The following is a 15,304-nucleotide window of genomic DNA, read 5'->3' on the forward strand; positions in this document are numbered from 1 at the left end:
CCTCGTCTTTGTTATGAAGCTGTTTGTTGGGTTCTTGAGTTTGTTGATGCAGGGCGTCGTTGCTTGTTTGTTAAAGTTGATGGAGTAGATGTAAAGGGCAACAGTTTCTGTTGTTGGATACGTGTTGGTCTTTGAACTGATTTGACACGTTTTGGGTGCAGTATGTGATCAAGAGTACTTTAAGTTACAAAAATTATAACTGAAAAATGATAAACAGCAATTAATTACTGAAACCAATAGCTGATGAATTTGTGCATTTTTAGCGAGTAGCATTATTTAAGGACTGTTCTGTCTTTACGGTTTGCTGTGTTGGTTAATTAAAGCGGCAGCCCAAAAGCCTAACTTTTGTATTTACATATTTATCTGTTTTAAATCCATAACTTCCCCCTAATGCTCCTCCTCTCTCTCTTTCTGTCCCACAGGATTGTGCTGGGTGCCGGCAGGCTTGCTTTTGCAGGGAAATGATTCCACATGAAGTGCGACGCACTCGGCCCCCTGTCGTCCTCGGCGGCAGCACTAGCAGGTGTGATGTCGTGAGTCTCTCCCCTACCACACTGAGCTCACCCTTCAGCCACTGAAGACCCCTGGACCAAAGACTGCCCTACCCCTGCCCCCTTACCGCCTCCCTCCCAATAACCTTCATCTCCATCTTTAATCCTTTCTCACCTGCTTGTTAGGGCCTGGATTTTCTTTGAGATCTAAAAGACCTGATTCAAAGACCTTGGCTGTACTGGACAGAGGGTGAAATAGAAGAAAAAAACATTGGCACAGTTAATTCATAGTAAATCAGATTGACATACAAGAAAGACCAGCAAAAGTGAGAAAAGGAGACAAGGAAAGTGAAACAGAAAGGCAACAAAAATAGAGAAAAGGCTATAGAAGTGCAAAAGTTAAGGAAAGATAAAGAAAGCACAGTTGAGGGAAGTCAGCATGAAGTCCAACCAGGAACGCAGTAATGAGTGTTTGCCCCCAAAGAAGAGGGAGCTACCCTCTAGTACATTAGCATCTGAAAATCGCTCACCCACAATACCACCAGCCAGTGACAGCCAGCGCTCAGAGAACTTGGCGTGGCTTGCCAGCGTGGCTGGTGGCAATGAAAGTGGTGTGGGCGGGCACAGTAGCTCCAGTCAGTCTGATGGAGCCCAGTATAAATCCTTCTTCTCTTCATCAGACTCTTCATCCTCTTCTTCATCACTGAGGCTAGTCTCATCTCTTCCCACAGTGTACACATCCCCCCTGTCACAGACCACAGTTGGAGGAACTGTCCATTACGCCCAACTGCCTCCCAACCTGCAGTTCATAGCCTCACCCTACCCCACCCCATATGCAGGCTACATCTCCCCTCAACTGCTTCCACCTCCTCCTCCACCTCCACCCCTTTCCTCTTCCTCCTCCTCTTTCGCCACGCAGAGATCCTCACATATGGAGACGGTCCTTGCTCCTTCACAGGCCTCCAAACATGACCAGCAGAGAGCATGCATAGGGCGTACCTCCATGCCTCCTCCCCCCACAGATCCTGCCCCTCACCACGTTCAAATGTCGACCTCCCCAAGGACTGTTCCGTCGCATCATTACCAAGGAGGTGTTCATCTTTCTCCCGGTGCTGTGCACGCCCACCACTCTTTGGGACATGGCTTGTCCCAGGTCGTGGTGCAGTATATGGACGGGCCTGCAAGGAAAGAGGAAGGTGGCTCCAGACCCAGAGAGCTTCACAACGGAGAGCTGGAAAGGGGTCGGCGGTTTGGAGCGTCCCCTGAGTCCAGCCTCTCCAAATCGGGGAGCAGATCAAGGGAGTCCGCCTCTTCTTTGACCTCCTACGAGGCCCACCAGCTGGTTCTACCATCAGACTACTCTACTCATGATCCCTCAGGGTTGAGAACATCCGTTATGCTAATGCCCAACAGCCACGTAGACCACCAGCTGGTATCGTCAAGACCCAGCCCAGATAAACGTTTTACCTCGGCCCCTTCACATCTGGAGAAAGGGGGCATCCTTCTGGGCAAACCTGTTCATCGAACGCCAACCCCCTCCAGCACCACCTCCTCTTTTACGTTTCCAACGCCATTGAGTGTCAACAGTCTTAAAGCTGCTGCCAGCACTCTGTCACCCCAGACCGTTATTCAGACTACTCACAGTGCTACAGAGTCTCTATCAATGGGGCTTTCTGCCACTAGTATCTACCCACAGCCACCCATCATTGGTTACATTGCAGGGAGCAGTGGGGGCCAGCATACACCAATTAGCTACCACACCAGCCTACAACAACACTTGCTCATTCCTGGCGCCCAACCGGTGATTATCCCTGTAAGTGGGGGTGGCGTTACCACATTGGAACCAGTAACATCATCCACCCAGGCTGCACCGTTTCCCACCACACTCCCACACACGTACATTGCCGCCACTGCTCCCAAAGGAGAAACTCTGGAAACCCACAGTGGCTCGTACCACCAAGCCACTTCAGGTGCAGTGGTCCAAGCCCAGCTTCACCTTCCCCTTGTTACCGCACCGCCGGGGCTGGCTGCTCCTTCAGCTCCTCCTCAAACATCGAGTACAGCGGCGCCCCCATCACTGCCCCCGTATTTCATCAAGGGTTCCATCATCCAGCTGGCTGATGGGGAACTTAAACGTGTGGAGGATCTGAAGACCGAGGACTTCATCCAGAGCGCCGAGATCAGCAGTGACCTGAAGATCGACTCGTCCACGGTGGAGCGCATCGAAGGGAGCCACTCCTCATCCAACTTTGCTGTGGTTCAGTTTTCTGTTGGTGAGCACCGTGCACAGGTGAGAAACACGGAGCAATTTTGATTGAAGGTATCCCTCATCATTTTGGCCTTAGATGTTGTTGGTCAATGTATTTAACTTGCTGTCGCTATCATAGCTGTGAATAAGTGAGGAGCAAAAGCCAAGGGCAGATTAGCTTAGCTTAGCATTAAAAGAGAGTTTCAATATATGAAATAGATCTACTTACTTTGGCAAAGCTCACTTGAAAGTAATGTTTAATCTCCTATTCTCAATGAATGAGAAATAAAAATCAATTTGTGTTTTTCCAGGGGCTCATGCTTGAAACCTTCGAGCAATAACTTCCTTTTTATTTTTTTTATTTTGCAGAACTTGTTTTTTCTTATCTTTATAAGTTACTGGAACAGCTATAGTCGGACCAGGGTATTTCCCAACAAAGAAGATGATCTGTTATTGCCATGCTTTTATTACACAGCCATGAGATTGGTATTTTTCAACTCTCTGCTAAAGCGTACAATGATTTTTTAAATGCTCTTGATTGTATTGGTGGTCCACAGTCTGTGATGCTAATTATCGGGACTCATTATAGTGACTGTGCTGGAATCTTTAGATTAATAGTTATAATTGGTTATATAATATGAAACACGTTTTTACAGTCCTTTCTAAATATCTAAGTTTAATGCAGTGCCAAGATTGTAGGCCTGGTTGTGGTTGCGTGAGTGAACGATGACTGTTAATGAGATCTCTTACAAGGCTCTCATGTATAGGCGTCTCTTATACTGTAGGTGGTGTTATTAATCTTAAATGACATGTGTTGAGCTGCTTGCTTATTAATGAATATAATGGTGCTTCTCATGGGACTATGCTATTTCCTCTGTGATTAAGTTCAATGTACCACGATGGCAGTCATGTAACTTACATGTTCTGATGATGAGCTTCAAAGGGGTTGAAAGTGTTGAGTATTTGATCTTTTCATCTGGTTTCATTTCAATTATTCAGTAAATCTATAGGAACATGCGTTGCACACGCATTCCTACTGCTGCACGTAGTGCTTTGCAAAGTTTAGCATTTTGATTATAAAGGTAATAAATGCGTCCTTGTGAAATAACTAAAGCACAGGTTTAAAATTTGGCTTAGGCTTTATTTCCATACAATCATAATTGCTCAGGGTTCATATAGTCACATACAACTATCTCTGTTTTAGAACTCATAGCAATCTCTTCAATCTTGAGGAAGCATCTACTTCCATGCATCAATATATCCTTCTGTTTCCTGACTCCAGTTCTTTGTAACTCCTTCAAACACACTTACACACATTAATATTCTTACAAACTCACCCTTCACGCTGTCTTTGCGGGTGTGCGTTAAAGCCAGTTAATCTATTTCATCTGTCCAAGCTGTGACTCGTCCACCCACACAGCACATCTCTAGCCATCTCTCCCGCCCCCGGCTGCTCTTTGATACTATACCCCACAAAACCTGACAATTTTTCAAAGACTTATCTCTCTGTCTCTCTTGTACTCCATCAGTGGCTCTTGCGGTGGTAGCAGCTTTGAGTCCACACTCAGAGGACTCACTGAGAAGTCAAAAATTATATAATACTGGAGGGAAAAATATTGCTTGACGTTTGCTTTGAGAGGGTGTGTGATACATCTTACACTTGAATCGTTCTTGACAATGTTCTCTCTCTTTCACTTTTTTCCTCACTCCTCTTCTTGCTCAACCCTCTTCCTTTGTAAAAATTGCCTTTTCATCTCCATCTATGTAGCTTCCTCCAATCCTACCTTGTCATTCTCTCTGCAATATTTAAGATCATCTTTCACTTCTTTCACCTGAGATTTATTATCTCTCTTGCTTCCCTCCCTTAATTTATCAAGGGGTAAATTGATTCATCCTGACATTTCACCATCATGCTACACATCCGAATGATAGTGCAGATCCAAATCAGTGCTAAAAGTACAGGGTTAAATCTAAAAGTAATCCAGAATTGATGTTCATCTACTTATGTTTTGCCAACAATATCCAACTCTTCCTCTCACACCAATCAGAGTTATTAAATCATTTTCTGGTCGATAAAAAAAAAAAAACACGTCTCAAAACTTCTCTCATTCAGCTAAATATAGATAAAAACCAACCATCATGTGATTTCAGACGAGCAGCAATCTCTCTGTCTTTGTTTGTGAAAAAAGAGGTGTGTGTATATAAACATTTATGAATTATTGTTGAGTACTTGGCATAGGAAGTGTTTGTTCTATTTCAGGCATGTAACTTTAACATGCTTTTGATTCCAGTTTTGTCAAATGACAGGCAGTCCCACCCGTTTAATCACTTATATTGTGTTATACACAATGGCTCTTTGAATAATGTTTTAATCAAATCAAGCAATATCTAAATAAGAAGGTTGTTGGCATGGGTATGCACTGCAGTGATGAGGACGGTCACCTTACAGCTATAGGTCAAAGCAAGAAGGTTCTGGTTTTGAACCCTTCCTTTAGCATGTTCTCCCTGTACTGGGTTCTCTTTGGGATGGGAAACCTTCCACAGTCTGAATAAATGCTAGTTTGTCTAAAAGGTAATGCCTCTCAAGCAAATGTTTAAATGTGAGAGTGCATGTTTTTATGTCTCTGTGTCAGTCCTGTGATTGACTGTGACCATAGACTGTATAACAAAATGCACAACATGACAGCACTCGAAAAGTGAAGCCAAAACATTTGGGCGCCCCCCTTTGGACTGGCAGCTTTGAGATGAAACATAACCAACACTAAAAAAACTGTCATTGAACTTTCTTAACTATGAGTGTCCACTATAAACTGAAACAAGAATCTGTTATGTCGTGGACTCTACTGACCTAAGGATGTTGTTTTATTTGAAGGTTATTGTGTGTTTTGGATATGGGATTGGCAGGACATCAATATCACGGCTCCAGCAGCCATGCTGTTCCTCACAGACTGGCTCCAAATGCACAAGATGTTAGTGCCTGCAGTGGGGGTATATTGGCTTCACTTTTGTAAAAACGAAGGAGGTAGAGACTTGATCTTTATATTCAGTCAATGAGAGGGTATAAATAAGGGTTTGTGGTATAAACCTCCCCTGATCCTCGAATGATAAGGGTAATTGATGTGGATAAGTGATGGTTGGGAGTTTATTAAGTTCAACCAAAGCCATTTAAACCAGTGAGCCACTGTCATTTTCTTCAAAAAAATAATCACTGAGAATTTTCTTGGACACTTCCTTGTTGCTTTTCTGGTGACGAATATAATATGTAGTAGAAAAACAAACATGTATGTGGTGTTCATGTGTATTTGTGTATTTGTGTTGATGAATCCTTCTACCGTTTACATCTCCAGGTGAGTGTGGAGGTCTTGGTGGAGTACCCCTTCTTCGTCTTTGGCCAAGGCTGGTCCTCATGCTGCCCTGACCGGACCACCCAGCTCCTTGAGCTGCCCTGCACCAAGCTTTCTGTGGGCGATGTTTGTATTTCACTCACACTCAAGAACCTGAGGAACGGATCTCTAAAGAAGACTCAACCCGTGGAGCTGCCCCCACCTGCCTCCGTCCCGGCCTCTAGCCACGGGCACCTCAAACCCCACCGAGCTGGATCAGACGCTCCCCAAAGCTGCAGTGGAGGAAGCTTCAGGCACTGCGAGCGGGAGAACGGCATCAGCCAGAGGGGGAAAGGTGGAAGTGGAAACGGGAGAGTTGGGGGCAAAAACGTGGAAAATGGGGATCTTAAGGCAGAAGCCGGCGCTAGTAAACCTTCAGGAAGCAGGAAACGGAGATGGTCTGCCCCTGAAGGTCGAAAAGTCGAAAAAACAGAGGAGGAACCACCTTTGACCCTGCCCAAACCTTCCTTCATCTCTCGTGAGGTGAAAGTCAGCATTGAGGGAAGGTCAAATATTGGCAAGTGAAGGCCAGCAGGACATAAATGACCTTTGGAACTTGGAAATAAAAAACATCAATGGATTCTACAAAAAATGAATGCCCACATTAATGTCTCATTTGTTTTGGTTTCAAAGTTTTCTGTTTTTATTTTTCTATCTTAAATACTGTACTGTAGAGGTTAACGTACCCTACTCGGTGTCACCTTACATTAAGTCCATGTACTTTATAACACATTTTTATCGATAGGTTTGATATCACACAAGCAATTAGTGCTGATTTGGAAGTTTTCATGAGAAAAGAGATTTGTGTTTTTAATGTTTAGAGTTGGCTGTGCGGCACACTCGTGCAATGCTTGATGGCTCTTCTTGGCTGGCTACACATGATTTAAAATGCTAATTTAATTAGCACACAATTAGCTGTTACCCCTGTCTCGACAAAAAATACTTTCCCCCAACTTGTTGACTCACAAGAAATGATGCAATGTCAGCTGAGCCTGGGCATGAAGGATTTGTGGGAAAATCATAAAAAAAAAACATTTTCTAAATCAGACTTGGGGTTGGGAGAAAAATAATTCTTCTTGTCTAAAGTATAAAAGAATCAATTGTTGCAGTGTCATCAGGGTGTGCCAGACATTTAAACCTTGCCAGTGAGGTCATCAGGTGGTGCCCCGTGTGCCCAACAATAGAAGGATAACAACACTCACTCTGTTCAGCTTAATTACAGTTTCATTTTGCATTTTATTTTTTCTCCTTAACCCTTCATCCTCTATCTCTTCAGATAGTTGTTTTCAATGATTGTCAAAAAAAAAAAAACTTTAATCAGGGGTCATTTAGTCCAAGAATGAACCTATATGTTGGTCAATGTTAATGTAAAAAAATGTGAGATACCCGAACATTACACAAACAATTGCATTCACACTGGGTTGGCAAACTTCAATTTAAGAGGAAGACTTCATACAATCCTCATCTTTTTGGATGAATTGCTTTATATATTTTTGTATTGTGATTAGAAAAGGCTGCGTGAGAGGAACCGAGAAGATTCTGCGTGTCAGTTCTGAGAGGGTCGAGATGTTTCAAAGCACTTAAAAAAGAAACCTGTAACACTCACCATACAGCCGAGAAAATTGATGTCTCTTCATTTACGCAGTACTGTATGTTTTTAGTTTTTTCTTTTTTTTTTCTGTTCAGACGAGGGGGAGAAAGTAGCAGCAGCACTTTGGAGAGGTGAGGCTTTTTAAAGAAGTAAAAGGGGGTCGTGAGAATGGATGTGCCATGGGATTTTCTAAGAAAGGGATGATTTTGGCAGGTTTAAGTAGATGGTTAGAGGAGAAAAATTGTGGTAAAAAGGAATAAGAAATAACATTTTATAGCATGTGCACTAGCTTGCAGTGCAAAAGCTCTGGGAAAGTATCGAAATGTGTCTCGAAAGTTTCCATTTAAACGAAGAAAAAGGCTTTGAAACAAACCCAGTGATGTTTGAATTCGATCGAGAGCGTTGGTGTTGGGAGCGCACGCCACAGAATACTGAAGGGTGTCATAAATTTGTTACGTTTGCGTGACTGTGCCAGAGTGTGTGCGACGCGGGTCTGTGTCTGACCGTACACACACACACTGACACTTACACAAACACACAAACAGTACAAACAATCTCTGAAACTCAACGTGCAGTATTTGTTGAGACTAGTTGACTGACGTTGGATTAATGCACACAGCTAACAGTACAGTGTGTTTGTGTAAGTGTGTGCGTTAGTGTATGAGTGTGTGTGAACTAGTGTATAGGAAAGGAGACACTCGTATGATATATAGACAGTGCTAAATGTCCAGTGTTTCTACTTGGAGTTGTACTTAAGAAAACCTTGCAATTTGCACATCAGGAGGAGGAAGAGAAATGTCATTTTTTTATAAACTGCCCTGCCTTGAAACGAGCCAGAGACCACCTAAACACACTGGAGGAGAGCAGGGTCATTTTGTTCCTCGCAAGCCACTCATCAGCTTGTCGAGGAGATGTTTCTCAGCGACACACTTAATGTCAAACAACAGTTGAGTTTTTAGGAACAAAACCCATTGATAAAACCAGGATTTTCATCACGTGCCTGTCTACTGAATTTCCTGGCATTAGTGGAAGAAACACCCGTTTTCATGAGTCACGTTTCCTTGCTGTTGAGGGTGTAGGGGACTAGGATTCAGTTTTGAACACGGCCTGTGCATTTAGCCATCAGTTGTTGTTTTTTTGAAGATGTAGCAGTTACCTCAACAGACATGCTTTGCTCAGTTGTCCAGGACTGAGCTTTCTCTCTAGTATTGGTTGAAATTGGCAGGTTTTTAAATCTCGGCTAATCGACTCATGTGGTCATGCATGTAACAGTCTACGAAAGTCTATGCTCAGCTGTTAGCTTAGCATGTTGTGAAAGTTCTGGCACAGTTGTGTTGTACAGGCGGTGGAGACGCAGGCATATCTGTTGAGATTTCTACTCGGCTTCTGTCTTCATTTATCGGCAGAGGTTATTTTCTTTTGGTTCACAGTGTTGTCGGGTTGCCTCAAAGATGTGGATGGGTCCTTTTTTTTTTCATCCCACTGATAATATTAGCTGTGTTTGGCAGTGCTGTTTCAGGTGGCTGGGTGATGCTCAGATGGATGTAGAATTGATGAGTAGGTGGAGTAGTTGGGGGCAGATGGAGGGTTATGGTGAGTAAGTGTGAGATTTGAAAATGCTTTATTTTTTATAATAAAACAGGGTTTGTCAGATCAACTTCATCGCAGGAGTTTATTTTAATTTCTTCCTTTTCCTATTGAAACAACGTCATCATTAGCTGTACAAACAGCCGAATGTGTGTTTGTGTGTGTGTGCATCCAAATAGTGTGTGTGTCTGGTTGTGTGTTTTGTAACTGTTCTGTACATGTCTCTTTTTTGTCCAACCCCCTTTCTGACATATTTTGAAGCAGAACCACAACATGTAAACAAACATGTCAGACCATCAAACTTTTATTTTGAGTTCAAACACAACAAGACTTCTTCTGCCAAAGCCAAGTGAAACTGTTGTTACTTTAGAAAGCAATAGAAAGAAAATATGCAGGCTCTCACATTGTTGTATAAGGGGATTACAAACACACACACACACACACACACACACACACAAACATAGTCATTCCACTCAATTTGTTTCTGCAATAACCATTTAATAATAGTCATCTAGAATTAAAACCGAAACAATTAAAACCTTTTCTTCCTGCAAAAAAAATACAATCTCACCATAGTCCTACAAATATTTTTTTATTAATTATCTAGAAGAGCTAGAGCTAGCATCATTCCCCTTATCATACAGTACATTTAAATCTTAAGTACATTTCATCTTAAGAGATTGCAGTTGCAACATTAGTTGCCAGTTTTTTCAGGGAAGTGTCTTGTATATGCAGTAACTGAAATATAACCCCACAAAACCTCCGCAGTCCCAGCTGGTCAGAGGACCTCTTTAATGATGTTTCAGGTACCCAATCATAGCCAGCCAGCCTCGCAAGCAACTCCTCCTGAGGCAAACCAATCAATTTACCCTCAACAACCGTTAGCTACCTTTCTGGACTGCCTGTTCCCTCCTAAATTCACAAAGCTTTTTATATTTGGCCTCCTTTTCACTACTGGCTTATACTGATGTTTTAAGTGGAAATGCATGCTTTAATAATAGACTATATGAAACAAAGCAATCAGAAATGTAGACATATTGTGAATGCAGAGAAGGAGCAGCACTTTTTACGAGTGTTTTGGTCTAGTTTCACCTTGATAAGATTTTCCCAAGTTCAACCATTTAACCCCTCTTGAGATATACCACAATGTGCAATACTTACATTATGTTTTCACCCTTTGCTGTGCCAAGTGTTAGTAGCATAGTCCTACTCCAGTGTCTCCTTCCTGTTAAAGGCTTGTGTGTTTGTCTGTCTGTCTAAGTGTGTGTGGCATCTTTCAAATGAGAGTCAGGATGTTTGTGAAGAGAAACAAAAAGAGTTTGTGTGTACCCTTTTCCCCCCCTGTCCTTGCGGCCTTCCTCAATTTGAGAGCATGTGTCATGTCTCCTTGAGTGTACATGTTTGTGTGTGTGACCTGTGTGTGTGAGTGTGTGTGTGTGTGTGTGTGTGTGTGTGTGTGTACCGGATTGTTTCCTCTTCTACTCGTCTGTGAGATCATGACCTTCAATGGTTCACAGTGAGACCCACAGAGAAAAAAGAAACCTCATTGCTAGTGGGGACCACTTTTTTTTGTAAAAAAGAAAAAAAAAGAAAAAGAAAAATGGAAAAAAAAAAAACAGAGATGCACATGTAAGTAGATTTAAAAGACTTGATAACGTTTCAGCACTTTCTTATCCTAGGTTGGGCTCGGTCCTACCCCCTCTGTCTCAGACCGAAACCTTCCTTAGGAGTAACATTCATTCGAAAAAAAACAGACAGAGAGAATGAGAATGAAAAAAAGAGGGGTGAATAGGGATGAAAAAGAGAGATGGTTTAAGTTTAAGTTTTTGCACATCACCTTGCGGTAACCTTGTGTTTTTGTATATGTGCTCCATCTAGATTGGCGCCCGACGTGTTCTTGGGTCCAACGGGCCGAGGTGTTTGGTGGTTCCTTGGTTCTTTTCTTCTAGGAAAACCTTTACTCATGGAATACATCCCTTCTTTTTTGTGTTTGGGTTTGTTTGGAACCTTTTCCACCCTACACCAACCAGACTGTGCAGTTTATTATAAGGTTTAGTTATGTTCCCAAATTTGAGTTCTAATTCGACAAAAGTGTCTGTAGGCAGTTAAGCATGGCTAGGTTTGGTTGTGCGGTGTGAAAACGGTGCATAACAAACTTGGCTTTTTTTGCATTGTCTTTGGTGCAGGAGCTTTTTCTGTGTTTTTGGTCTCCTTGTAGCACTCATTATAATGTCAGGGGACTTCAAAACTATGTAGAGAATGTGTCATTGTTGAGTTTTTATGACAAGCTTCCTCATCAGAGGAACACTGCAAATGTCTTCTTTTTTTTCTTTTTTTTTTTAATTGGCTTCTTGCACAATTACAAATAAATGAATGTTGGTGTGTGAGCTTTGACTTTTCGATCAGAAAAAAAGGCATGTGTGCTCTTTGTTTTCTTGATGTTTGTACTTTTATTTTTGCAAAAAAAAAAAAAAGGATGTGTTTTTGGCACTTTGTCGTGTTTTAAAAGTGAACAGAATTCGATCAGGATTCCTTTTTTCTCTCTTTTTTTTCTTTTTTTGTATGACGTCTTCAATGTCCATAGCGCTGGATAACCAACTCAGGCAGAAAGAAGAAAAACCCGTAGAGGCCCACGTAACAGTGTAGTTTCACCCCAATCAAATTGCATAGTGGGCTGTTTAAAATGGGTTATAAGATATGTAAATGTATTACATACAATTTGATATGATTAACAAATGACTATTAACTATGAATTATTATTATAATACTCTGTGTATTATGCTGAGGACGGCTTGGATTACTCTTCAGTGTACTTTGTTTGTGTTCTGCCTCTGTGCAAAGCCACAAACACTTCAGCAGGGGACAGGCTGTATTTCTCGTGACTTTTGAACCCTGCCCACTGCCACGGGTGGGGTGGAGCTTAACTGTCAGCTGTGCTTCATTTTATCCCCCCCCCCCAAACCCTCTGTTCTGAACACTCAGCCCTGTGGCTAACAACCAGTCTGTCTAGATGTTTCTCTGTGACACCAAGTAAAGAACTGAGACTTTTTTGGCCCGTGGGCCGTTGGCAGAAAATACATCAGCACAGACATGCATGTCTGGCCTGCAGGGGGCAGCAGCAGCAGATCCCAGCCAACTTGTTTGTACTATATTGTACTCACCAAGTCCCTCTGTCTCACCACCCCTTTCCTCTATAGCAATGGAGAAACCCTGTAGGTGTATGTATTTGACATCTGTACAAATGCACCTCTTTGAAAAAGAAAATGAAACCTTGACATATCTGGAATCAATGCCTGACTTTTGTCTTTATTTGAACAGCACTAACAACCCCATATACTGCTTCTGAAATGTTGTTTTACCTTGGTGATGATATTCTTCTACAGTTGATTTTACTAACACTCCGGTCTGCTGGTTCTCCTTCAGTTGCGACGGCACTCTGTTATTAGTGCCATCTCCATTCCCCCATGTAATGGAAGGGCTAATAGTTGGATAGGGGGGTGTAAACTTGAAATAAATGTATTAATCAAGTTTGAGCCTTAAACTTAAACGTGAACCTTGAAATATAAACATGTGAACTTAGACCAGAGATCAACAAATCCAGAAAGTTTAATTCATTTTCTTTTTAGGAATTCTTTACTCCAAAATATATTTATATAGGGTATATTGGATTTGGCTATATTAATAACTAGAAAGGTGCATATCATGCTTTCAATTATTTTTAAATAAATAAATAACATTCCCTGTCATGTCTCACTGTCTGAGGTGCCCAGTGAACTGTCAACAGTTATGAATCTGAGGGAAGATTGATAAATGGATTCATTTACAGGACAAACCCAGAAGAAATTGACACATTGTCTTAATTCACTGGCCAGAATATCAGTGTGGAATTTAAAGGAGTTTTTGATCCAACCAGACACAAAGATATTTGTATTCAGAAACTCTTTGAATGCCATGTCCTGTCAGAGTGGTGATATGTAAATCACTGTCTGAAATGTCTCTGGCTCTACAAACAAGATGTTTTTGGTCTTGTGAGGGTTCAGAACCAGTATCAGATTAAACAGTGCATGTTGTAATTGATTAAAAGCTTTCTGGAGAATTTGAATGACTTAATGTAGATTGTAAGCAAAGTACAAAACTGTATCATCTGCATAAAAATGTTATAATTTGATACAGCGGATGAAACATTGTTGACAGGAATTGGAAGAAATAAAAGAGGACCCAGTATTGAACTCTTTGTAACACCGTTTGATATTCACAAAAACAGAAGGACTATTAAAATCACACATTGCTGTCACTGTGAAAGGTAGTCCTTGAATTGTTATTCAGAATCAAAACCAACCTCACTAAGCCTCAGGAGGACAAAAGAGTTGTCAACATTATCAAACGCTTTTTAAAAATCTACAAATAATGCAGCACGTTATTTCCCTTTGTCAGCAGCAGAAATTATACCGTCATCATTAGCTGTTCAAACAGCCGAATGTGTGTTTGTGTGTGCATCCAAATAGTGTGTGTGTCTGGTTGTGTGTTTTGTAACTGTTCTGTACATGTCTCTTTTTTGTCCAACCCCCTTTCTGACATTTTTTGAAGCAGAACCACAACATGTAAACAAACATGTCAGACCATCAAACTTTTATTTTGAGTTCAAACACAACAAGACTTCTTCTGCCAAAGCCAAGTGAAACTGTTGTTACTTTAGAAAGCAATAGAAAGAAAATATGCAGGCTCTCACATTGTTGTATAAGGGGATTATAAACACACACACACACACACACAAACATTCAATTTGTTTCTGCAATAACCATTTAATAATAGTCATCTAGAATTAAAAGGGACGTGTCTTGTATATGCAGTAACTGAAATATAACCCCACAAAACCTCCGCAGTCCCAGCTGGTCAGAGGACCTCTTTAATGATGTTTCAGGTACCCAATCATAGCCAGCCAGCCTCGCAAGCAACTCCTCCTGAGGCAAACCAATCAATTTACCCTCAACAACCGTTAGCTACCTTTCTGGGCGGCCTGGTCTGGACTGCCTGTTCCCTCCTAAATTCACAAAGCTTTTTATATTTGGCCTCCTTTTCACTACTGGCTTATACTGATGTTTTAAGTGAAAATGCATGCTTTAATAATAGACTATATGAAACAAAGCAATCAGAAATGTAGACATATTGTGAATGCAGAGAAGGAGCAGCACTATCAAACGCTTTTTAAAAATCTACAAATAATGCAGCACGTTATTTCCCTTTGTCAGCAGCAGAAATTATAGAATTTGAAACAGAGGTAATAGCAGTGGCAGTGCTGCGATTAGCTGTGAAACCATGTTGATGTTGACTCAAGACATGATGACTAAAAAGGAATGATTTGAGCTGATTATTTACTAATGATTTAATGATTTTAGCATGACAGGACAGTTTTGAAATTGAACGATATCAGTTTTATCACCACCCTTATGTAGTGGGGACTACATGTGCAGTCTTGCAGATCTGAAGAATGAACCCAGAAGAAATGCACACATAATTTGTTCAGTAATTACACAGAGCTTTAAAATGTAAGGATCAAGTTTATCATCCCGGGTTGCTTAATGCATTCTATAGCTTGCCTCACTGCCTGAAGAGGAAGTAAAGGCCTGCAAACTGAATTAAAAAATAGGAGGGTTTGAGGAGGGTGCATAAGGCAGTGTTTGACTATTAGAAGCAAAATCGAGTACAACATAACAAACTAATTCACAGCAGCAGCAAAATGAGTGTCAAAGGTATGGCATATCTGTGTAATATGCAATGACTGCTAGTTTTTGGGTTTATTCCATTTTCCATTTTGTGGTTTCCTTTAATATGCACTTCTAGTACTGCCTTTAAAAGCTGATGAGAACATCATCCTCATAATTAGTAAAATAATGCACATTACAACACCACTTTAAAAATAAGTAAAGTAAAATAAAACAATGTCTTGATTCAGAAGAAGACAATAAAATAACAAAAAAAACTTTTGCATCAAGAAGTTAAGTTT

At 41.3% G+C, this 15,304-nt stretch overlaps 1 protein-coding gene across 3 annotated transcripts in view; it reads left to right on the top strand.

The window, feature by feature from the left end:
• atxn1a (ataxin 1a) overlaps positions 1-12,590 on the top strand; it is a 92,306-nt gene extending 79,716 nt beyond the window's left edge. For all 3 annotated transcript variants that reach the window (XM_061059128.1, XM_061059129.1, XM_061059130.1), the window contains 2 exons: positions 423-2,781; positions 6,087-12,590. In XM_061059128.1, the coding sequence (XP_060915111.1) occupies positions 931-2,781; positions 6,087-6,647 (2,412 nt within the window). In that variant the 5' untranslated portion in view covers positions 423-930 and the 3' untranslated portion in view covers positions 6,648-12,590. The remainder of the gene's footprint in view (positions 1-422; positions 2,782-6,086) is intronic.
• Positions 12,591-15,304: the final 2,714 nt, after the last annotated feature.

The sequence above is a fragment of the Labrus mixtus genome, chromosome 16 (genome assembly GCF_963584025.1).
Source record: "Labrus mixtus chromosome 16, fLabMix1.1, whole genome shotgun sequence".
Classification (NCBI taxonomy): domain Eukaryota; kingdom Metazoa; phylum Chordata; class Actinopteri; order Labriformes; family Labridae; genus Labrus; species Labrus mixtus.